The sequence below is a fragment of the Coptis chinensis genome, chromosome 2 (assembly GCF_015680905.1).
Source record: "Coptis chinensis isolate HL-2020 chromosome 2, ASM1568090v1, whole genome shotgun sequence".
Lineage (NCBI taxonomy): Eukaryota > Viridiplantae > Streptophyta > Magnoliopsida > Ranunculales > Ranunculaceae > Coptis > Coptis chinensis.
In genome coordinates, this window is record NC_141457.1 from 32,503,931 (window position 1) to 32,529,336 (window position 25,406).

A 25,406-nucleotide genomic window follows, 5' to 3' on the forward strand; every position below is an offset into this window, starting at 1 on the left:
CAGATTGTAATTGGTTCTAGCCTCCTTCTCCTTATGATATATTGCTAAATCATTGGGAGAGTTGTGGAGAGTAGTTTGTAAGAGGATCAGCTCACTCTTAGCTTGTTCCACTTGAGCATGTAGATTTGAAAAATGCCTTCTTGATCACTACTTAAGTGAACTCTTAAGCAACTTCAGTTTATAGACCAGAATAGAGATAGGATTGCCATAGACATGTAAGGGCCATACTTGTAGAAGAGGCATTAAAATCTGGATGCAGCTTCCAGGCATTGGAAAATCTGAATGGGAAAGTTTTTTTTATTTTCTCCTTCCAACTAAGAATAATGAGAGAATGGTCGGATACCAGTGGTGGTGCAAAAGCCGATTAATGCGGGTGGTCTAAAGACTAATTGTTGTTGATAAGAAGTCTGTCGAGCTTTAAGCATTTCCTAGATAAGCCATCAGCATTGTTGCTCCATGTAAAGTAGAAACAGAATAGGAATGATCAAACAAGCCTCCTTGATTCGCATTAATCAGAAAGTTCATCCAACTCCCTAGGGTGAGGGCGTCATAGTGACCACTTTCTCCCAAGAACAAAATATTATTAAAGTCTACAACTACACAACAAGGGGAGTTAGAAGGGTAGAAGTGCAGTAAATCTATCCACAACTTTTGTCTTAAACTGAATTCATTTGAGGCATATACCACAAGATTACACAAAAATTGCTTCTTCGAGCTTAGCATTTCCACATTACAATGTAGAAACCGATCCGATTCAAAGAGCTTAGTGATATTGAGTAAGCGGGGGTCCCAGAGAATCCATATTCTTCCACTATTGTCACTTGGATAATTATTCAAAAGTTCCAGCCCAGGAGCACAAAGGTTTTAATGTAATCAACCTTGTCTGCCTTCACCTTAGTTTCTAGCAGACTAAAAAGCCTGAGCTTTTTATTCTTATCTTGTTTTGTTTATTTCCCGAGCTTTATGGGAGTTGTTAAGGCCCCTCACATTTCCAAATCCCATCCTCATGATTACTTGTAAGGGAATTATTACCTGACCCCTTAGGCCCACCAACCCCCTTAGGAGGACCTGAGTTCTTGTTATTAGGGCCATTGTTTTGAGAACCCTTGGGAGGAGCCTTGTTCTGAGGACCCTTATACGGATCTGTTTTGACACTTGTTAGGGCCCTTTTTTTTTGTGCCGTGAGTACCACCCGGTAGGTTTTAGCACGTGGAGTTGTTGCTTGTTCCTTGCGTTTGTCCCTTGGTAGGTGGGTTGTTGGGGGTGCTAAGTGTGTTAGGAGGCAGAAAAGAATTTGAGTACCACTTTCTATGATATATACCTTTCCTATGTTTCAAGTTGAATATTCTTTTTGAAATCGTACTAATATTATATATGTTGATGTATTTATCTAGAAAATGTCTTCAATGCTTCCAAGCAAGAACTGGATGAAAGCACTGACTTCGTCTACTGAATACCTTCGAGGTGTTAAATCATTCATCCAGTTCACACAAGAGAAATTAGGAAAGGAACTTGACTGGTATTGTTGTCCTTGTGCTAATTGTCGTAATTTAGGGGGGAAGTTAACAGCAAAAGATATTGCTGAGCATCTTATCTGTGATGGTATAGACGAGACATATACATCATGGAGAGCCATCTTCCAGAAGTAGTAACTATGTTGAAGCTCCTACTAGTTCTTCTACTAGGGGTCCTAAAAATATGTTGCCAAGGATGGAAGAGATGGTCAATGGCACATTTGAATGAAGTCATCCTATTGACTTAGATGCATGTCTTAACGAAGTTGATGATGGAGATTCACCCAATGCCATACCGCAGGATGTTCAATACGACAAGTTGATGGAGGATGCTTTAAAACCAATATATCCATCATGTCGGGTGAAGATTCAAATTATCGAATTTAACGATTGAGTTGTTGAGCATGAAGGCTAGACACAAGTGGTCTAATAGTAGCTTCACAGAGTTGCCGCAATTCCTTAAAAGACTCTACCGGAAGAGAATACACTACCTGAGAAGACCTATGCTGCTAAGAACTTGATCAAACCTCTTCGCATGAAGTGTGAAATTATTGATACATGCCCAAATGACTGTATTATATACTGGGGTGACAAATATAAAGATTTGATTAGTTGTCCCACTTGTGGTAAAAACAGATGGCAACCAGTGAACCCGTTAAAATCGAAGGCTAAGATTAAACCATGGAAGAAGCTAAGGTATTTTCCTTTGACCGAGAGATTGCAAAAGATGTATAGCATACCATGGATTGCAGAGAATATGAAATGGCATGCAAATGCAGTTTCTGACCAACGCTATATGCGTCATCCTGTTGATTCTTCCATGTGGAACTCAATTAATCTTAAATGGCCTGAGTTTGCTGCGGAGCCACGAAATGTTAGATTGGGGATTGCAACAGATGGATTTAATCCATTCGGGAACAAAAGCAGCACTTATAGTTGCTGGCCTGTTATGATTACTCCATACAATCTGCCTCCATCATTGTGTATGCGGAAAGACTTTACTATGTTGACACTTCTAATTCCTGGTTCAAGTAGCCCAGGGGATAATATCGACGTCTTCTTGCAGCCTTTAATCAAAGAGCTACAACAGTTATGGGGTGCTGGAGTTGAATCATATGACTCCAATGCTAAAGAGACATTTACTATGAAGGCAATTTACTTGTGGGCGCATACGATTTTCCCTGCGTTTCACCATCTTTTCTCGGGCGTAAAAGCGGCGGGAAGGTATGCATGTCCTATTTGTAGTGAAGATACAGATTCTACTTGGCTGAAGCATGGAAAAAAGTTTGCTTATATGGGTCATCGAAAGTTCCTAGCAGACCCGAATCATCGCTTTAGAGTCCAGAAGGCACAATTTAATGGCAAAGTAGAACATGGTAAGCACCCTATTCATTTAAAGGGTTCTCAAGTAAAAATTAAAATGAGTCAAATTCAGAACAAGTTTGGTAAGGTGCCGGATACACCGGAAGGAAGGAAGAAGAAGAGAAAAAGGACTAAAGAACTAGAAAATTCAGTATTTTCAAAGGATTCTATCTTCTTTACATTGCCGTATTGGGAGGTATTTTTATCATTTGTGTAGTAGTATATCATGTAACTTTATGTATACATATCCATATATTCACTTATATATTTAATTCCCTCTACAAAGATCTGCCTATTTGCCACAATCTAGATGTGATGCACGTGGAAAAAAATGTTGCGGAAATTCTGTTTGCAACAATCATGGGTACAGGTAAGAGTAAGGATGGAGTCGAAGCCCGTTTGGACCTTAAGGCTAGGAAGATAAAGAAACACTTGTGGCCGGTAATGAAGAATGACAAATGGTCTTATCCAATAGGTGCTTTTTCTCTTTCTCGGCAAGAGAAAGTTTTGATTTGTAGAACTTTGCACCAACTGAAGGTTCCTGTTGGATATAGTGGAAATTAGAAACATAATGTGGACTTGGAAGACTTTCAACTCAAGAACCTAAAATCGCATGACTATCACATCCTTTTACAGCATTTATTGCCTGTGTTACTGATTCATCTATTCAAAAAACACAAGCCATTGAGTGAAGCTATTCGCCAATTGTCTTTATTCTTTAACGTCTTATGCTCCAAAGTTATTTGTCGTGCAAAGCTTTCAACCATGAGGATACGCATCGTGGGAACTTTGTGTGTCTTTGAAAAATACTTCCCGCCTTCATTTTTTGTTTCAATGATACACCTTGTTGTGCACTTAGCGGAAGAGGCACAAATTTGCGGACCTGTTAGATATAGGTGGATGTATCCGTTTGAGAGGTGAGTAAAGTTCACAATATTCATTTTTTGTGATTAGTATGTCATTTTGTATTAATTAATGACACATGCACAGGATGATGAAGACTTATAAATGGTATGTGACCAATCAAACTTTTGTAGAGGGTTGCATTCAAGAGCAATACCTTGTGGAAGAGGCGATGATGTACTGCATGGAGTACATTCATGATGGCAACTTGGGAAGTCATAAGAATGGGAGAAGGGTGATCATGAATGAGGATATCGAAAGTGCACACCCTATGGATAAAAAGGGAAAGCAATACGTTCTTCCAAATGTACAGTATCAACAAGTTCGCAAGTGGGTTTTGATGCATTCTCCAAAAAATGTTGAGTGGGAAGAGTAAGTCATGCATTTACCACTGTTTTGGTAGTCAATACTTGAGTTATACATGTCAATTATCCTGAATTTTTATTATTTTCACAGGAAGTACCAAGTATACCTCCAAAGTCATAAATCAAGGGGTAAAAGTTGTAAGGGCAGTCAAGCAAAAGAGTTGGATTACATTCCTTGGTTAAGACTACAGCTACAAAACGAAGAAGAATCTGTTTTCAAGAAGATTGTTGATGGTCCATCTTTTACAGCGATGTCATATAATAGATACACAGCGAATGGGTATGCTTTTTATACATCAGATTCTGAATCAACGACAACAACACAGAATAGTGTGGTCTCAATGAGAGGTGTGACTAGTTTTAGGGCAAGTGCCAAGGATAGGAATCTTGTTGATGATGAAGTCACTTACTATGGAGTTGTCAAAAGAATTCTTGAACTTGATTATGTAGAATTCAAAAAAACTGTGTTCTACTATGATTGGGTGCGAATTGAGGATAAAACAAATGGTTGCATAGTTGATCCGGATACAAACTTGGTATTTGTAAATCTTAGGAGGTTCATGAGGAATACAAGTGAAGTTGATGAGCCCTTTATTCTTGCTTCTGAAGCTAAACAAGTCTTTTATTGCAGGGATTTGAGTAGAGATAATTGGCATGTTGTCTTGGATGCTCCAAAGAGGTTAAGTCAAGAGATAGATGCTTACGAAGACCCACTGGTCTTTGAGGCTAGAACAAGAGTTAATGATTCTTCATCAACAACTTTACTTGAGGACGTTCTAGAAGTTGCCGAAGACTAATTTTAATCTTAAAACATCAAGTTATAAGTGTAATCATCCATGTTAGGAAACTTATCAATATATTATTGACTTGGTTATTTTTCAACTGCTTTTTTTTTTATCTTCTTCTTTAAATACTAGACAAGGGGTCTGTTTAGGATCAAGAAATAATCTTTTTTTTGAATTAAGTATCTTTTGTTTCTCTTCATATTTCAAATTCTCAGCATGGTACAGGTGAGTTACAGAGTGGTTTTTTTTCTATTTTTTTTTTCTTTGAATGGTGCAATATATGATGAGTTTAATTCCGTGCTTTGTATGATGAGTTTAATTCCGTCACCTTAAATGTATGATGCAGATGTTTAATTATGTCGCTTTAGATTTGAGCCATTTTGTTGAACTCTATATTTAGGTAAAAATAAGTCATGTCAGAAGCATCTGAAGCAAGTGGATTTGAGGCAAATGAATCTAAAGCAAGTGGCTCCGAAGCAAGTGAGACGAGGACAAAACCAAAAGGTAAAGTAATAAGTTTGATTTGATTATTGGTTACTTAATTAGTGTTGTGACCAGAGTTCATTAAGGACATCATTAGTGCTATTATGGAGGGAGGAAGAATAAGTTCTGAACATAGATGTTTACAAAGTCTAGATATCACGCATCATGTGTCACGAAAGGTATTAATAATAGACTTTTGCTCTCTATGAGGACACACCTTGAGACTTCTTTAAAATATAAGTTTATTTTCATTTGAATCCTCTTGGTGAAGTTTTCTTCTATTATATATGTAATCAACTTTAAATGCTAGTTTATCACATAAAGAAAATAAATGTGAATTTAAAAATATACACCTAGGGTTCAATTAGTTACAATCTGGACCATTTCTGTTGTTCAACCAATTAGGTACTCTGCTACTGAGTAGTAGAAGCAATAATCCTTGAAAGAGAGCACAAGATGGGTTTGGGATCCCTCCATAACCTTCATCAGAGTGGCTTGAGGGCTTCACCCTTTAATGATTTCTCTAGTTTCTTGTAAATGATAGATTGGTACTATTCATACGTGTGGTTGACTATGGATCCGAGTGGGGTTGGGTAGGTTGATGATGAGATTTAGATTTGGGTTCGGCTTGGGTAAACAGTAGCTATGGGCTGAAGATTTGGATCCACCATATAAGCTGTTATGATCTACAATAGTGGGCAGGCCCACAGTGTTTAAGATGCTTTTGGTATCATCTAGGCCCATGTGTAAGGGGATTGTCATCTGTGGAGGAGATGCCCTTGTGAATGACACATGGGCAAGCTTTGGGTTTTGATTGGAGTACAGGTCGCAACTCCATCGAACAGTGCTTCATGGTGGTTCCTTACAGCAGTAGTAGCATTTTCCGGGGGTGGAGGTCCAAAAACAATAGTATGTTCATATTGGAGAAGGGGGTGGGCAGACATGACCAGAGTTCATTTTCCGATCAGAACCATCCTCCTGTTTCAGAAACCCATCCGGATAATTCGGGACAAAGAAGTATAGAATTCTCCTTGACATGCCAAAATACTTTGTCTATTTTTTTTTTTGGAACTAGACTAACTGGACAGGCAGACACCTTTGGTAAGTATAACAATAACAACATATTAAATCATCTTATCACCCAGTGTTCACTTAGGTCCAAGATTCTTACCTTCTTTTACTTATTGGCGTTGTAATATGTATATGTATATTCATTCACTTAGGCCCAAGATTCCAAGTGGAGTTCACTGCTGATGGACAAGCTACTGGACAATATAGAGCAAAGTATGCCACAATAGTCGGGCAGGTGGCTAGGACACACTGCCCACCTATGTACAAGGACTGGGCAGAAGTTCCAGTACTAACGAAGGATGAATTGTGGAAGGATGTTTTGGTAAGTGAAAATCACTCCACTAGATTTTATTTCAGTAGACATTTGAATTTAATTTGTTTTGCATCCCAATTTGTTTACTAATGACTTTGACATGTCCAATTTACAGGAAGAAATTGATCTTCCACTCATCCGAAAACAATGCACTCTTTGTAAGCTTAATACAGCTTGGAAACAAAAAAAGTATGAACTTCGTAAGGTTTATGATATGTATCCAACAGATGCAGAGCGAAAAATAAATGGTCCTAAAAAGGTGAAAAAGGAAGAATGGGAGGCATTTGTCGACACGTGCTCAACTGAAGAGGATAAAATCAAGCGATGCAATGGCAAGTTGTCAAGGGAAAACATGAAGAACCCATATACAACTGGTAGAATGGGAGCGGCTCCAGTTATTGAGCAGTTGGTAAACATATATTTTGTGCTTAAAAATTTATCGTATGCACTAAACTATTAGTCTTTATCTACGTACTTGTTTAATATGTTACAGAAAAAGGATAGCCCTACTGGTGAGGTTTCGAGGACACAGGGATATGTGGCCACCCATACGAGGAGAGATGGGAGTTTCATCAACACTAAAACGAGGCAATCTCTTGTAAGAGACAACAAGACATATTTGTATAGCTATTACTTATGTATGTATGACCAGCTATTATGTACTTAAGAAATGGTGACTTTGATTTCTTTTGTAGGAGGAAATTAACAGACTTGTTAAGCGTAGAGAGCCCACATAGTGGAAAGGGATATAGACAATGACCCCGTTGCAATGGTGTGATGCTTCTCATCTTTTTTTGGTTTTTCAATTGGGTTTTGTTCAAAGTTCTACCTAAACTTTTGTTTGCTTAATAGGTTATTGGTCGTGATGGAAGGGGACGTGTTCGCGGTCTAGGTGGTGGTGTCACAAAGACTGTTTACCATGCTTCAGCTCCATATAAGGAGATTGCTCAAAGAGAGAAGAGAGCGTGTGAAAGCAGTGAGTCAGGTTATGAGGCGGTCATGGCAAGACTTGATGAAGCAGGCAAGGCTCGCAAGATACTTGAGGATGAAGTTGCAGACCTTAAGCGACAATCTTCAGGGCTTGGAAATGCATCTCAGGTAATAATTTGTTAATTTAATTATGTCTAGACTAAGAATATGAATAGAGCATATGTCTTGTCTTCCCAAACCCTTATTAAGTTAGGAGGAAGTGGATGGGGTTTCACCAAGTTCTCTCGCATTGATTATGTTAGATGGAAGCCAGAGAACATGATTCTTCTCGGTTTTCAAATCCGAAGTTTTCTTGGCCTGAGCTTTTTGCGAATCTCTCCAATGAACTAGCTCCACTACCTTATTTCGTACAAGTCTTCGAACTTCCACTTCACTTCATCCTTAAAGCTAAACTCAAATACAAACCCCGTAGAAATCTTGGGTTTCTTTTTTACATTCAGTCCAACTCATTCTTTGATATAAAATGCTGCAATGCTATATTGTAAGTTGTATGGCATAGGTGACATGTTACCGAAGGTGCCAATAGAACTGTATTCAGAAATGTGTCCATGTCTTCTTATTTATTAGTCATTGTGAGGGAGGTTATACCATAAGTCAATCCAGTTACGTACGCACATCTTTGAAATGGGGGTAGTTTTAGATTACATGAAGTATTTAAAATATAATGCTTAAAATGAACAAGTGAATGAACGTAATATTGGATATAGTACTCATTGCAAGATACCGAACGAAAAAGGACTTTGTTACGTTCGGTATGTGCTAATTCCATCGAAAAGTCACGAAAAGTGAACCGATTCGGCGATATATCCCAAGTTCGAAAAGTTGACTTTGTTCTAATTTTTTTTCCTTTTTTTTCCTTCTTTCACTATGCATTTTGAATGTCGATTTAGGTTCTTGTTTTCAGATGCTAAATGTGATTTTTGTACTTACGTGTTTTTACTTTGATAACTTTATGCTTAAGCCTTAAGCTTATTCAAATTTTAATTCCTAGATAAGAAAATTTTATGTGCCGCAGTAAAAGTTAATGAAATTGGATACCATGGTTGTTGGATTCACCACTTGAGTAGTAGGAGATGGATTTGAAGATATAGATTGGGTTAAGTTTTAAAGGAGGAAGATGAAGGTTTAATTGAGGTGTTATTTCCGTAAGTGCACTTTTTAATGTTAATACACGATTAAACTGACGGAGTCAAACTCAATTAATTGGGTTGTTAAATTAGACAAGTGTCTTTGTTTTTGTAACAGTTATAGAGATCCAATCTCTATACCTGGTTATAGAGGAGCCGGACTCATCGATATATTTATCCTATATTATCCTTTGACCTTAACATAACAAAAAGAGTAGCCCTTCGCCGTGCGAAGTCATTCCATGTGTCTTTGTAAAGGTGGAGCCTTGCTCATCCTCCACTGCTGCCATCTCTAACACTGCTGTAAAGGAGTTTTGCACGTCCTCCACTACTGAAAGTTCTTTACCTTTAGCATAGTGTAGAACAATATCCAAAGCCTCCTCCTTGATCTTGGGGCCTTCTTGGTTGGTTGCCCCCCTCTTATCAGCTCCGACTTCTTTAATGATGTTTTCATCCTATTAGTATAACCAACTGGTTCACTATCTTTATTTGGAGTGTAGTCTTATTTATCGGGAAAAAATAATGATGAGGGAGTCGACTTGGCACTTTCAGATTCGGGTTAGGAACTAGACCTGCCCAAGGAAATGAAGTCTAGTCCAGTGACGGTACTTCAGACGAATATACAAGGCCAGCAAGCCCTACTCACCACTTAGCCACATAGGCAAAAGGACTTCCTATGTGTGAGGCTACTTTAAGATCTTAAGCGAGGAGCTAGTTCAATAGTTTCGTGTTCCACTTGAGAAGATGAAGGCCAGAAATGCACCATCAACCACAGGATTAGAAGTACATCAATGAAGCTAATGAAGTCCCGCTGTTCACCACGAGCTCCATTTTTTGAATTCAAGTAGATCACTACCGAAACCCGTACCCTACACGCTGCTTTCTCGGCTTATAAGTGTCGCTTTCTTGAAAATCTTGCTTTCAGTAGATTGTTATTAGGTTTATATGCTAGTCAAGTTCAAAGAAGGTAACTATCTTGGTTTCTATTGTTATTAGGTGTTAAGAAAACTAGAATACCTGGACAGGTGGGGAAGTAAAATATCAAATAATGGAGCTTCTTTACTTAAAATGTACCTTATGTTAAAATTCTTGAATCTTGTTTGGACCAATGTAAGTAAGGTGCCTTATCTACCTTCTCTTACATCCTTGAACATTAGTATAACTGTAGTGTCGAGTCCATATTTGAACAAGGATATTACGGCGTTAAAGCTCCGCTTCTTTATCTGTTTTTCTTTTCTTTTCTGGTATCTAATTTATTTGTTTGATCTGTTCAAACTTTTCTTATATTGGCCCATATTGAAAGTGCAGAACATTGAAACTTTTCTTACTAGACTTAACGCCATTGCTAGCTGAACTTATTGTTTTTTTTCTTATTTCTTTAGGAAATATAGCAATCACCAGTTCGTGGCAACTTACGCGATATCCGACCTCAATCTACAACTTCTCATTTGAAGAGTTACATAACAAAAACTGTGGTTGCACTTGGAGAAGTTTGCACCTATTTATCGACACCTCCAAGTTCGTATAAAGTACGAATCGATGAGATACTCGATGATTTTGCACCGTTGTATGAAGGAGATGGAAGACTTGGAGATATCGTGCTTGGTGACGTCATTGCTTGGCCAAAGAATTACGTGGTTTTTCATTGATGGAGATAGAGATGATATGAATCGACAAGAATGGATCTTCCTTTGGCGTGCCTTGTAACCTTGTAAATCCAAGTACATAGTGTATTATTTTGGTCTGTGAATAGTGTTTACTAAGTTGTTGAATGCTTGTCTTGTGTCAGACTTGATCTAAGGGTTGTCAGACTTGATCTAAGTTGTTGGTATTGTGTCAGACTTGATCTAAGGGTTATTGTATACATTTTGGAATGATATAAAGATGTTTTGTACTTCATTATTCTTATAGTTTCATAACAGTTTTAATTTAAATTATTTTGGTACCCAATCAAATTGAAGCTGCAGGTGGATTGATCTATTTTTTACAAGCATGAACCGTCTGTAATGAGAAATCCAACGAAACACTTTTGATGGACCTGGACACAACACTAGACGGGTGCGAGCTGTTGTTTAAATCACTAGACCACGGCTTATAGCTGTCCACAAAACAACATTATCGACGGCCTATAGTTGTCCACAAAACATATTTCTAGACGGCTTGTAGCTGTCAATTTAATTTAAAACATAGACAGCCACTAACCGTCGATAACAAAATCGACAACATTTTTTACAATGGCTTATGAGACAGACAATAACTGTCGCTATTTGATAATCTCGACAGATATCAGCCGTCCTAAATACACTATTATGACGTAGTGGTCTTCTTGCAATTTCCTCATTTCGATTCCTGACAACATGCAATGCGATTGGTGGCTCCCAATCCATGTCAATTTGCCAATCTTTGATATCAATCTCTTGTCCATCCTCAACAATCATATTATGTAAAATTATACATGTTTTCATTATCCGATTAATGTCATCCCTACTCTACATTCGCGCTGGCCTCTTGATTATCCCCCATCTAGCTTGTAAGACACCAAATGCATGTTCCACATCTTTGTGACACACTTCTTACATCTTAGCAAAGAATTCCTCTATTTGAGTTATTGGGTGAGGGATTGTTTGTACAAGTGTAGCCCATTTAGGATAAATCCCATTGGCTAGATAGTAACCCATTTTGTATTAGCGACCATTCACGGTGTAATTGCAACGAGGAGCATCACCACGCATAAGATTGTCAAAGAGGTGAGAACATTGAAGCATGTTGACGTCGTTGTTTGAACCTGCCATACCAAAAAAAGCATGCCAAATCCATAAGTCTTGATCAACAGCGGCTTCCAAAATGATTGTAGGTTTCTTCTTATGTCCTACATGTGTACCTTGATACGCCGTAGGACACATTTCCTATTGCCAATGCATAAAATCCAAACTTCCAAGCATACCTGGGAAGCCATGATTTTCACCTTGTGCAAGTAGAAGTTGAATGTCTTCTTCGTTTGGAGCCCTCAAATATTCTTCCTCGAAGACCGCCAACATGGCATCACAAAAATGCCTCAAGCTTTCAAAAAGGGTGCTCTTTGCAATTTGAACGTATTCATCTCACGCATCCGCACCACAACCATATGGAAGCAAACAAATGTAAGCAACCACCTTTTGCATTCCCATCAAACATGGCTTTCCAATGCCATCAACCTTGTATGTAAAGTGTTTGTCATGGTCGGAGACGGCTTTCAAGATTCGGAGGAAGAGATGGCGGTGCATCCTAAACCTCCTACGAAAGATATCAAGGGGATACTTCAGGTATTACATGAAATAATCCCTCATAATCCTATTGTGAGAGACAATTCGATCACGATAAATATACTTTCTACCGGGGACCGAGCCGCGATAATCATGAGTAGCTTCATGCATGTCTTGAAACAACGAGAAAATAGGTACGAACATGTGCGCATCATCATTCATCATGTTCTCATCTTCGGATGAGGATCTTGATTCAACATAGGGAGAAGAATAAGCCATTTTGAATGTGAGAAGAAAAGTTGCAAAGTTGAGAATGAATGTGAGAAGAAAGGTTGCAAAGTTGAGAATAGTAATGCAAAAAGTGTGAGTGAAGGCAAAGTTAAAAAATTTGTGGTCTATAAAGTTGACACAAGAAATGAGGTTGGTGGTTGAATAGTTGATGGTTGAGGAGTTGAGGAGTTGAGGGTTGAGGCTTTGATTACAAGTAAATGCATGTGAGTGAAAAATTGGTTGAATTTGGCTAAGTCTAAATCGTATCGAGTGTCTAGAAGGTACGGATGGCACAGTGTCTGACGTCCATCCATTTAATTAAAACGGGAGACAGACGACATAGTTTCTGCCATCTGTACATAAATAACCAACAGACGGCAGAAACTATATCGTCCGTCTCCCGAAACTTATTAGGGAAGCTGCTGACGAAAGTCTTAACTTTGGCTGGGTTTTTGATCCTTCCAAATTTAAGACCCTTTTAGCAGCCCCATTGGAATGATATTTTTGTGGTTGGGGTGTTATATTTGCCTTCAGCAGCCCATATAACCCCCCATTGGACTTGCTCTTATGTGAAGCTCCTGATGGTTTTGTGTTAGATGTAGCATTCACAAAATTTAAAGTTTCTAGTGTGTTGCTGGCTGAATTTCTAGCAGTAGAATTGGCTTGCAAGTTTATGAAGCATATCTCTCCTAATGATGTTGTACTTCTTGGACATAACCAAACTATCATGAAGAATTAGCTAATTCTTTTGCATTTTGTTCTTTTGCTCATGTTTATAGAGAGTGTAACAAACCAGCAGATTGGCTAACTGGTTTAACCATCTCTAATTGTAATTGTTGTACTTTTCAAGGTCCCCCTCTAAGTTGAGAACTATATAGACTAATAGATGATGATGCAATAGGAACATTGTATGAGCGCCTTTGAGATTAATGCAGGTGGGGGTCTGCCTAACCCTAGCTTATTTTATAAAAAAAAATAAAAAAAAAAAAAAAAAAAAAAAAAAAAAAAAATATCATGAAGATCTTAGAGTCTGAAGAAGAGCCTCCAGACTGGAACTGTATTTCCATCCTAAGTAACATTAGATTGAAGCTGAGTACTTTACATTTTCCACACATGAGGATGCACACTCCATTGCCCAATGGACTTTCAAATTTTTTGGTGTAGAACCTCCTCCATCCTTGTAACACCCCCAACCCATTATATCTTAGCTGACAAGCCCAAGATATAATGAGTCAGAGAACCTTGCTACTTAACCGTCACGACAAATGCAAGAATAGTCAAGTAACAAGTTTACAAATTAAAATGAGATCATTATAATAAACCACTACAAATGATAACTAACAAATATTAAAAATAAAATGATGTGTTCAAATTCTAACCAAACAATATTCCAACTCGTATCTCTGTGCTCTAGTATCAAACACTTGCAAAAATCTGTAAGGGCGTAAAAATCACATGCTCAACAAGTAATATCCTCCGACAATTTTTTTCAAATCTAAATAAAACATACCAAGCATATCAAATAGAACAGAGTACGCGCACACTAGAACTCGTTGCATCAACAGTAGTAGAATCCATAAATTCACTCTTTTATAATTTGAGATTATACCAAAACAATTCTTTTTTAATTAATCTCTCGAAAACAAGTAGTCCAAATCCTATATATATATATATATATACTTAAATCAAGCAATAACTCACTCATCACTACAAGTCAAAATACAGGACCAAAAGCAAAGCAGCACAAACAAAACAAATTTCAATTTAAACATAGGTGTTCAATAGAACAATAATAACCAAACTCAATAAGGAATACTAGTATACTAATTAACCTACTCATGCATCAAATCTCAAAACAAAGTACACACAGTAATAGTGTCGACAAAGTTGAAACTAAACTTGGTCATAGTTTATTTAAACGAAAGAAAAGTTTCTAGATATACTTGCCTCAATTATTCATCCTGAAAAACAGCAAGGGAAACGTCCACAAAACTTATCAAAAGTCATGAATTAAGTCACCTGATCGACTTATACAAGCTTTCCCACCAATCATAGTTTCTACTTCACATTGTCATAAATTTATGCCCATAAAAGACTTCAAAAACTATAACGTCTCCCTTCAAACCACCCTGTGAGCCATATATCCTTTAAAAACTATTTGATTCTATTTTCCAACTGTCCAAACGGCGTCTAAAACCAATCAATATGTAACGCCCGTATTTAAAATACATTTTTTTTTCTTTTTATTAATTAATTAAATTTATTTAATTAAAAATCGGCTGGATTGGATTTGGATATGTGGGCCTGGTTTCTGGGCCCGAGTCTGTGTTGGGCTTGGGTTTCAGACCCAAGTATATAAATACATTGTTCTAGAGAATAAGGTTCTGGAAGAATAAAAAATGATAAAAATGGAGGCAGAGCTAGAAACTCGTTTGCTAGAGCGTGGAGCGCGACGACTCGGACTCGGAGGAATTTCGTCAAGCTGTTCATTAAGGTGAGTAGCTATTTTTGCTATTTCATCGAATTTATGGTTTTCCGTGTATCGGGGTATACCGACAAAGGTTTCGGCCTATTGATACTGCTCATTATCCTGTTATATTGGACTTCGTGCCATTTGTATTATTAAACTTTGTTGAATTTCGGATTGTAATTAAACTGTCGAAACTTTGTTAAAATTGGGTAAACTGTGGAAACTCTGGAGGTTGATTTGTGGAAACTGTTCGAACTCTGGAGGTTTTAATGGCGGCGCTGAGAACTCGCCAGTAAACCTTTAGGTGTGGACTGTTATTATTGGTTGTTTTATTATTTGAAGATTGGTGTTAGTGGAAGTTCGGTCGGTGCTGTCGGCATTAATGGCGTCGCCCGTCATTTTAGTTTTTAGATTTGTCCGCTTGAATGTGGTGGTGGTGGGTTAGGTTAGGTTTGGTAGCTAGTGAGGGTGCGTGAGGGGGATCGAGTGGTTGGTTTACTGGCTGTTGGGAGCTTGGGATAACCATTAATGGCGGCCAGAGAATCGCCAGTAGAGCTGTGATGGTTGTGTTTTTTTTTGTATTTTGGTTGATTTGTTTTCTTGATTGTTTTGTTGAAGTGTGGTTGGATTAAGGGTGGTTATTGGTTGTGTGTGGGGCGGTGGGAAGCTTGGAGAAGCCATTAATGGAGGCCGAAATTTCTTCCAGATCTAGTTTTGGTGGAGTTTAGATTTAAGCATTTGAGGTTGTTGCCTTTGTTAATGTTGTTTGGTTTTGGATTTGGGTTAAAACCGACTTGATGAAGAAGAGAGTGGTGGCCGGATTTAGGTGGCTGGTGGAGGAGAGAATTGGGGAAGAAGATGAACTGTTGGCCGGCTGGGCCTGGGGCTTGGGCCTGGGCCAAAGCCTTTTGGTTTTGCTTGGGCCGAAATCAAATTTGAAGTTGTTGGGCCCGGTTTTGTTTTAAGTGGTTGGGCCAGTTCATTTGTTGTTGGGCCCGATTCTATTTTGGTTTTGGCTGGGCCTTTTCCAATTAGATTGTTTTGTTTGGGCCCGATTTCATTAAGTTTTGGGACCAGTTTTAGTGTTAGTTGTGGGCCGAGTTCTATTTCGGGTTTGGGCCAAAACTAATTAGTTTTCTTTGGGCCGGTTTCTAATTTTATGTGGGTTGGTCCTTATGTCCCTATTTGGGTCAGGTGGAATAAATAAGTTGGTTTTAAACTTTCGGGTTCTAAGGTTTGGGCTTGGCCAGTTGGGTCCGAACCATTACCTTGGTCATGAGCCCATGAGCCATGCACTTTTGACCTTAGCCATGAACTATGGCTATGACCATGAACCTGTTGAACATAGAAACGACAGTTTGACTTCGACCATGATGTGTTGACTTTGATTTTGACCATGACATGTTGACTTTGATTTTGACCATGACGTGTTGACTTTGACTTTGACCATGACGTGTTGACTTTGACCGTTGACCGTTGACTGTGGAATGTTGATTTTTTCTAGTTTTTCTCATATTTAAGAATATGGACAAATATAATAAAATATTGTCGAAATTATATAACGTTGTTTGTCATTATCTAAGTAAGATTTGACGTGAGTAGTGTGTAAAGCATATATATATTGGGCTTTGATTGTGGATTGTTGATTGTTTAATTGTGTTACGTTTTTATATATTAAATTGTATGGACAAATCAAATGTTAAAATGCTGTAGAAGCTTGTATAAATTTGGTAGTCATTATCTAATTAAGATTTGACGTTGATATTGTGACATTATATAATATGTTGGGATATATATATTAAATGCAATAGTTTTGGAGAAATAAATGTATAAACGCTCCATTATTTTATATGTGAGATGCTACTATGAGGTAGTATAGTATGTGTGGATATTTTCCCACGGGATTATGGCGTAGTGCAATAATATATTGGCACGTGAAAGAATGAAAGTGGTTATGAGATATAATTAAGATATTTCTAAATATTGTGGCTTAGTGCAATAAGGTATTTGACATGCACGTGATATAGTGGAATGATTATGAGTCATAAATGTATGACACCGGAATAAATTACGTAACGAAAATCCTAGAACCTGATTACGACAACTCATGTGATTTGCCCTGTGTGGGCATATGTGATATGATTGGCCCTTGTGTAGGGTGTATATATAAGATGTTGATTGACCCATGTGTTGGGCAATCGTAGCCGAATAGTGGCTTGATTATTCCGTTCGCAAATATTGGAACGAGACGCGCGATATTTTATGCGAATAGTGGCGATTTCAGCATAATGGCTTCCGTGTGTAGTAGGTTACGGTGTCGCGGCATCCCTCCAGGATAGTTACACACGCGAGTGGTACATTATGTAAGGGGAGGCATGTGGATGTACATGTTCGGGCGTTGGGTAGCGATTGTGGTAGCCAGGGAAACTAGGTAAGACATAGATCTGACGTGATTTTAGGGACAAAAGAAAGCCTTAAATAATATAATTATGGTAATATGTTGGTTATTTGTTTAGTTAGAACCTAAGGCGCCTCGATGGAGGAACTACATGCCTTATTTATGATGCGTATAGTTTGTGGTGTGGTTAGTGGGAAGTTAAGGCGTCTCAGTGGAGGAACTACCGGCCTTAATTATTGTACTTAAGGATATTGTATTAGTCGTTGAAAGTTAAGGCGCCTCGGTAGAGGAACTAACTGCCTTATAGATTGTGTATATATATGTATAAGTATATGTTGTATTTTAGAGCTACTCACACCAGCATTTTTATAATGCTGACCCGATTTGCATGTTTGCTTATCGGGTGTGTTCATTAAATGAACATAGTTGATAAGTCCTGACAGGTTTAGTGTTGAAGAAGATTGGTTTCTGCTTGTGGTTTGCGTTAGCATTGCATCTCAGGATATGTTTTGTTTTCCTTTGAGGTGATATAGATTTTCAGTTGAGATAAGGCTATTTGCATTTTCATTTGTTAATTTATGTAATGAAGATGACTTTTGTTAATTTGAAATTTTTATTGGTTTTTAATTATCCGCATATTTAAACTGTTTATGGGTTTTTGGGAGTGGAGAGTGCGTCACACCTCGGAGATCGAAGAGTCGGGAACAAATCTTGTTTTTCTGAATTTTGTCGAAATTCAGGGTGTGACACAATATGTTGAAATATATGACTATTTTGGTGAAAGGTGTCAAATCTGCTTCGAAACCTATTTCTCTCTCATTTCTCCTTCTTGGATGGTGATATGTCATAGATATTAGAATCAAATAGCCATTAACTCAGGGTATTTGAGGTTCCCATCATCTTCTCCATTTGTGAGTTGTGATTTTCGGCCGAAAAGAATGAGATAAGGACGAAGAGAAATTGACATTCGGTGTTGTGTTTCTCTGGTTCTATCTCGAACCATTTAAATTGGGTTCTGGATATTAGAATGGTTATTAGGAGTTTGGGACGGACCTAAACTCAATTCACTGAGCTACCCACTCAAAAGTCTACAAGTCTCGAAGCCCGTTTAATTGCTACCAACCCAAATCTACTATCTACTATCACTTCTCCCTATATTAGAGCAGAGTACATCTTATGTGGACAATCTCTTTCCTAGGTGGTGCATTCTTGAGATATAGGTATGCCACGTGGACACTCTTAATTAATCATAAGAAGTTTCTTAATACAATATGAACTCTTAATCTTAAGAAGTTTCATAATACAACACAACTCTAATAAATCTATCAAATTCTGACAAGGAAATTTTATACGACTCCAATAAGAAAGCATTGCTAAATCAACTCCAAAAACTTATGCTAATAATTATCGGTAATTGAATTCCTCACAAAAATTTAGGGGATGTGAATTTTAGAAATGATTCCGGCCATATGCCCGGGTCTAAAACCTTGTCTATATACTAAAGTAGAGAGACCTCTAAAAAAGATTTCTCTCTCCTAGGTGGCACTTTAATATGAAAGATATATTTTTCTCTCTCCTAGGTGGCTCTCTAATATTAAAATTTTTGAATCCATTATGCCATGTGTAATTAAAGCTTTTGAGTCTAATTAAAACTCTTCCTACTATTTGAGTGCGAGTGTGAGTAAGTGCAAGTTAAGTAGTTTCCTATTACAATTACAACTCTATTAGAAATAGTTTCCTCTATTAGGATACCTCTATATGCTTGGTATCTATGAGACTGCCCAATGTTGTGCAGTGCCAAGAGAACGATAACAATACTTGGTATGTAGCATGGTAGCAGCATGTTAATATCATGTCACTATATGGATATTAGTGAATTGATAAATTTACACGATCTATTGGTGACTTTCTTTCTGGAGGTTCTCTTTCGAGGGTTGCATGTCTTCATATGATTAAAGCAAAGCACTGCTTCAAGCTAGATTATGAACAACCATCTGTACAAAGCAAAGACTAAAATGGCTAAGTCCAGTGTTTCCAAGGTTCTCATCCTAACCTCCAAACAATAAATATATAGTTGTATCAAGATGAGATATAGAAATATGAGTGTAGGAGGTGCGCATTCTTGCCCTTGACATTAGCTCTGAGAAGCTCCACACTTATAGCTCTCCTCATGCTCTTGAGCTTCCTGACTACTACATACTTACTGAGAAATTCTTAACTCATCAGTAGAACCTATGCAATCACCCTAGCGAGTGGGAGTCACAAGTGACCTTATGGCATCAATAATTGAGATGGCTATTAATGCGGCTGAAGATCTACTCCGTTTTTTAATCAACAATCCTTCTCTCTGCAAACGATTTAAGCTCCTGAGTTATATTAAATGTGGCATTAATACCATAGTGTTATTTACACTTTGTTTTTTTTTTCCAGTTTTCTCAAAGGTTTTACGGTTTTACCTTCACTACACCATAATAGGATATTTGCAACACACACCTTTTTTACTTTGCAACGCTTATTTACCGTTAGCAAATTGCCAACGCTATATAAGTGTTAGCAATGTTGTAAAGCGTTAGTTTATTTTAGTGAATTTCCGGAATTAATTGCTAACGCTTGAAAATTGTTTGAGAAGCGTTACAAATCCAAAAAACCAAAACATCGAAATTTCGAAAAGAAAGAAACAAAAAAGAAATCGCGCTCGGTATGTGAGAATAGAAAACCTCTATTTCTCTCTCTCAGCCGCTAGGTTAGGGTTTTCTTATCATTCCTCTTTCTCTCCTTCAACCCCTCCTCTTCTCCAGAACAATCCCTTCCTACCTTTTTCTTCCTTTTCTAATTCCCAACAAAAGGATTGTGTTGAAACCAAAGCTTTGAAAACCAATTTTTGGCCTGAGAAAGACTTTGTTGTTGAAGATGATGACGAAGAAGAAGAAGGGTATTCTTCTGTTTTGATGGTCCTTCTATAAAGAATGAGTTTGGTTTCGTTCTAGAAAGCGAACTCAGTGTTTTGGTAAGCAATTTTAAATAAAGAAACGGTTTTTGACTTGGCGAGTTTGTTTGTTTATCCTCATTTCTGAAGAAAAAACTTGTTTTTACACTTTCCTTTCCAGAAAGAGAACCCAAGGACCGAAAGAGGAATCGGCTTTCAGTTTCGCACTCTCGAACAATCAGTCACCACCATCTTTAGCTTGTAGTCGAGGTAAATTTATATTTGTAAGTTTGGAATTGTTAATTGAAAGTTGATTGGGGTTTTAGTCCTAGAAAGAGGTGGACATACACATGAATATCCAAACTTATGGACATAAGAAGGATTTCTAACAACATTAACTTCGAGCACGCGCAAATGACTTGCCGTGAGAATCTTTTTCATCGAAGAGATGGTGTTGCGAATGGTAGAGGAAGAGTTCTTGGTGGAAGTTGTGCTATTAATGCTGGTTTTTATAGGAGAGCTGATGATGACTTCTTTAAACAACCTGGGTTTAAATTGAATCTTGATTTAGTGAACAGTGTCTTATGATTGGATTGAAAAAGTCATTTGTTCTTAGACCTCGGTTGAAAAACGGCAATCCACGTTAAGATGGACTTCTTGAAGCTAATGTTACACCTTATAATGGTTTTAATCTTCATCATGTTGTTGGGACTAAGATTGGTGGGTCTACTTTTGATGGTTTGGGGAGAAGACATAGTGCTGCTGATTTACTTAATCATGCTAGACCTTCAAATATCATGGTGGCTCTTCATGCCCGTGTTGTTGAGTCATACATTCAATACCCTTTCTTCTGATTCTGGTACTCCTATTCTTTCCATTCAACAAACTTATTGTATTACATTCTATTATTTTGTATGTGTGTTTGTTTTGGTTGGAATTCATATTGTAATACATGTTTAGAATGGCCCTTTGCTTGAAAAAGATTAAGAAACATCAGCCATTGGTGCTTTTAGAATAGGCTTAAGAGTTAGTTTCAATACTCTCACTGTATTTTAAAATTGTGAGTTGGTTGGGTGTCTGCTTAAACAGGTGTTTCATTGAGTTATTAATTGTCATGATGAAATTGCTTCTTAGTTAAAACTAATATTTATGTATTTGAAGAATTCAAGCTGCAATGTTATTTGCAATTGATATCAGGATGGACGTCAAGTTCTTATGATTGAGAGAGATTTGAGCGAGCCAGACATAATTGTTGGGGAACTGTTACAGCCAGGAGGATACCTGAAATTGATAGAGCTTGGCCTTCAAGGTAGGCATGAAATTCTGAATGTGAATATATTTTAGCTACAGGTCAACATATTTATGTGGCTCAACTGTATGCTCCGCAGATTGTGTAGAGGAAATTGATGCTCAAAGACAACACTATTTTATATATCGGCAAGACAAAATATCGCATCTTTCTTAAGTAAAAATAAATAAAAAAAACCTCCACAGAAGAAAGAAATGGAATTATTAATGGTGAATCTTGAAGGAATATTCAACTCTTTATCACAGTGCAGCACTGGAATTGAAACACTCGAAACGTCAGTTTCTGAGCTTGTCGAGTTTATTGACTACGTTCACAACAACACTATTCTTCAAGAATCAGTAGTAGAAGAAAAACAACAACAACTTGCCAATCAAGTTTCAAAAGAAAATGCACTGAAAACACTCAATCACCTACTTGCTTTTATTTCCTCTCCTTCCTTAAACCAGGTTTAGTTTTGACCACTTTGTTTTTATTAACTATATGAAATTGTTTGTTTAATGAATATGGGTTTTTCTGCAGGTGGTTGTTGATGCACTGTCATTTGTCTTGCCCAAATTAGTTTTCAGGTTTCTGAGCGTGTCCAAAGAGTTATTTCAGATTGGTGAACGTATACTTGACCGCCTTATATCTACTTGTAGTCCAAGAGATATGCTCACCGTTATCTGCAACTTCAATCTTTATTAATTGTTCGAGGTTGGTAATCTTTGTTTTCAACATGTTTCATTGTGTTTTTTTTTATTGAATCAGGTATTATATACTCATAAAGGGATGTGCAAGGAACCTGCTTCTTTTACTCCTCTGTTTCTTTGCTCTATCAAAAGGTAAAAGTCATTTGAATGTTGAAAAGTTTTACTCATTGTTTACCAACTGAATCTACCCTATAAAGTTCACACATTTTATGCATGTAAGACTTCGGAGATGAAATTACTTATTAAGCTAGGTACAAGTATAATGTCAAGAGAGCTCAGATAGTTTCTTGATGCATTTATTTCTTCCTTGCAGTGCTTATATCCCTCCAAAGACGTCACTTTGAGCATATAAAAGAAGTGTTGCCTGCAGTCCTTAAGGTTCTACAAGCTGTTTCTTCTGAGTTAGATGATGAAACTCAGGATTCATATCAGCTCAATCATCAATTGAAGCAATGCCCACGGTAAGGATCTCACAGAGGCATCTCCGAACAGATTCACACTGCCCTGTTTGTAAAGAAAAATTTGAGCTGGGAACCGGAAGCCGCGCCCGGATGCCATGTAACCATATGTATCATCTTGAATGTATTGTTCCATGGTTGGTTCAAAGACAACTCCTGCCCTGTATGCCATCTTGAACTGCCACCACGAGGGATCCACTAGTGCTCGAGTAATCGGAGTTCTAGCAGAGCGATAGGACTAGCGATGCAAGTAGTAACACCGATGCAAGAGTCTCCGGTTGCCTTTCTGGATTCACTTCTTCTCGAAGAGGTAAAGGGGCTTGATAAAATTTGCACTATTAATATTCAAGATAAACTTTTAACTATAATCCAGCTAACATGTAGTACTTGATTGCAGTGGGAAGATCGTGTGCAAAGAGGGCTCTTCCGCTACGATGTCACTGCTTGTGAGACTAAGGTTTGATAATATTCCTTCCCGTTTTTGTTTTTGTCGTAGATCCTTCATGGGCATTTTTTGTCGGGATGAGAAATGACCTCGGAGTATCGAGAGATAAAAATGTGGACCATGCCATTGTTCTAAAACTGTTTTGCATTCTGTGCAGGTGATCCGCTTATTGTCTGCTTCATGATCTTTTCTTGGTCGACTATTTTATCTTAATGCTAGGATCTCTTTTGGAGCATTTGTGGAAATAAATGGGCGTACGGTTTTCAACAATACAAGCTGTTATCTCTTGTTTAGGATCATAGTATGAAAACTTTTTTTATGGTGATAGTCCAACAATAAGTTTGTGAGGTTTAGAAAATCGCTCAAAGTTGTGAATGTTTGTGAATGTATATGGTTGGATTAGTTTTGTACTTTATCGGTTTTTTTTCCCATGTATATTATGGTTTCTTTGTAAAATAGTATGAAAATGTATTGTGTACCGGAAAAGGGGGCATCTTTTTGTAGGTTTAGCTAGTTGCTACAAAATATGTGAAATTATTTTTTTTTTATCAGCAACCCATCAGCAACGGTCCATAACCGTTACAAATGATTTTTAAATTAACTAACAACTTTGCAAAGGTTAAAAACCATTACAAATTACCAACGTTTAAAAAGCGTTTGTGAAATAAAAAAAACGTTGCAAATATTTTAAATTTGTATACAAAATAGTTATAAAAAGTGTTGCAAATCATTATTGCAACGCTTAAAAAGCATTGGAAATTTCTATTTGCAACGTTTATTAACCGTTGCAAAAATTTCCAACACTTTACCCACGCCATATTTGCAACGCTTAAAAAGCGTTGCAAAAATTATTAGCAACGCTTTTTTGTCGTTGCAAATAGCCTGTTATGGTGTAGTGCTTCTGGACGTTAAATCTTTTTCTAAACATTTGAGTCCTTAATAACATCCTTCACAGGCAAGCCAATTATTATTGCATTTAAAAAATCTGGAACCTAATGATGACTTAAGGATGAAAATTAGTATGGAAGTCTTCTTTCATGTATTTGCAAATGATTCACAGAACCAATTTGATGACCTTAGTTGTCGAGTGGTTTCCCCAAACGGCCATGTTTGACACCTTATTATAAAAGACACCTGCTTTTAGAGCAAGATGTATAATTTGATTTCATTATAAAATCATATTTTTGAGCAGTAGTCCATATATTAGATTCATCAACAAGAAAGGCATGAGGAATATACCAGTTTCACCTAGCATTTAGCCTTGTTCTCATCCAACCTGGTCAAAGCGTGAAAGTTCTTTGCAAACATGTTTGGTACATTTTAAAATCAATTATAGCACTACACGGGGAAAAAGCAATTAACAAGACTTGGCATCATACCCTTACTTATATGCAAAGTCTGAATTAGTAGCATGAAACTTTCTTACTTCGTATGGCATGAGTTGCCCACAACTATGACTTTAACATTACATGATGCTACCACATTTAGTGCATTTGAAGGCTTCATATAGAAAAGCGGGCGGTGTTGCATAACAAGCTATTGGTTCAATTATAACTGTTTTTTCTTTCGTTTCTAAAGGTGATTTGGCTGCAAAATATGTTGATTTATTGGAAAAATCGGTGCCATTGGAACTAAGCTTGGGTTCGATAAGGGTATGGTGCTAGATTGGAGATTGATAAGAGCCCAAAACTGTAGTTTTAACCCCTTAATAATAGCATTTAGACTAATTATGTGTATAATAAATAATAGTTAGTGTTGTTTACGTGCTTTTGTATATTTCAGGTCTTGGAGTCAAATATGTGAAGAAATATGTCACTTTTGCAAGAGAAATGAGCAAAGGTTGGTTGCTAAAAAGTTCTATGATTAAAGGCCAAGATTCAAGGAGAAAAAGTCTTTTTAAAGCCTAGTCAAAGCTGAAAAATCAAAGTTATCGCAGGCAGAAATAGAGCATAAAAGTCAATAGAACTTCCGTAGGTCGTATCTCTAGACTCAGACCTCGGAATTGGGCCTATTATATTTCAAAACGACCGGCTTGAAAAGAGATTTCTACTGGTTGAGGCCTTGATCCAATCATAAGAGTAAAAGTGGACGAAAAGGCTATTACATTAATTTCTAATAGAAAAACTCTTTATGGACTTAAGTAATTAGGTTGTGGGCTTGATTAAATGGTCCAAAACATAGCTCCAAAGCCCATGTATGAAATTGTAAACCTAGCCCTCTCCTATATAAAGAGGACTAAGGTATAACTCTCTGGTACTTAGTTTTTAATTCATAAATCCCTTCTTA

At 37.4% G+C, this 25,406-nt stretch overlaps 1 protein-coding gene and 1 long non-coding RNA gene across 4 annotated transcripts; both read left to right on the top strand.

Moving 5' to 3' along the window:
• The first annotated feature begins 2,241 nt into the window (after nucleotides 1-2,241).
• LOC147515818 (uncharacterized) lies at nucleotides 2,242-4,941 on the top strand. The gene is made up of 4 exons (XM_086593057.1): nucleotides 2,242-3,072; nucleotides 3,736-3,793; nucleotides 3,914-4,151; nucleotides 4,236-4,941. The coding sequence occupies exons 1-4, from the start codon at nucleotides 2,242-2,244 to the stop codon at nucleotides 4,939-4,941; spliced, it is 1,833 nt and encodes a 610-aa protein (XP_086449183.1).
• Nucleotides 4,942-21,053: 16,112 nt separating this feature from the next.
• On the top strand, nucleotides 21,054-22,326 carry LOC147515819 (uncharacterized). Of its 3 annotated transcripts, XR_015213522.1 has the most exons (4): nucleotides 21,054-21,078; nucleotides 21,417-21,528; nucleotides 21,608-21,974; nucleotides 22,048-22,326. It is a non-coding gene; the product is annotated as an uncharacterized LOC147515819 (long non-coding RNA). The 3 variants fall into 3 exon arrangements; XR_015213520.1 differs by having other exon boundaries at nucleotides 21,417-21,974; XR_015213521.1 differs by lacking the exon at nucleotides 21,054-21,078 and having other exon boundaries at nucleotides 21,207-21,528.
• The last annotated feature ends 3,080 nt before the right edge of the window (nucleotides 22,327-25,406 follow it).

What these genes read in the sequence shown, in the direction of transcription:
- LOC147515818 (XM_086593057.1), top strand. Translation starts at nt 2,242, where the DNA reads ATGTATAGCATACCATGGATTGCAGAGAATATGAAATGGCATGCAAAT. An exon ending in TTACATTGCCGTATTGGGAG is followed by an intron (nt 3,073 to 3,735) that starts GTATTTTTATCA and finishes TTGTGCACTTAG; the next exon opens with CGGAAGAGGCACAAATTTGC. An exon ending in TGGATGTATCCGTTTGAGAG is followed by an intron (nt 3,794 to 3,913) that starts GTGAGTAAAGTT and finishes AAACTTTTGTAG; the next exon opens with AGGGTTGCATTCAAGAGCAA.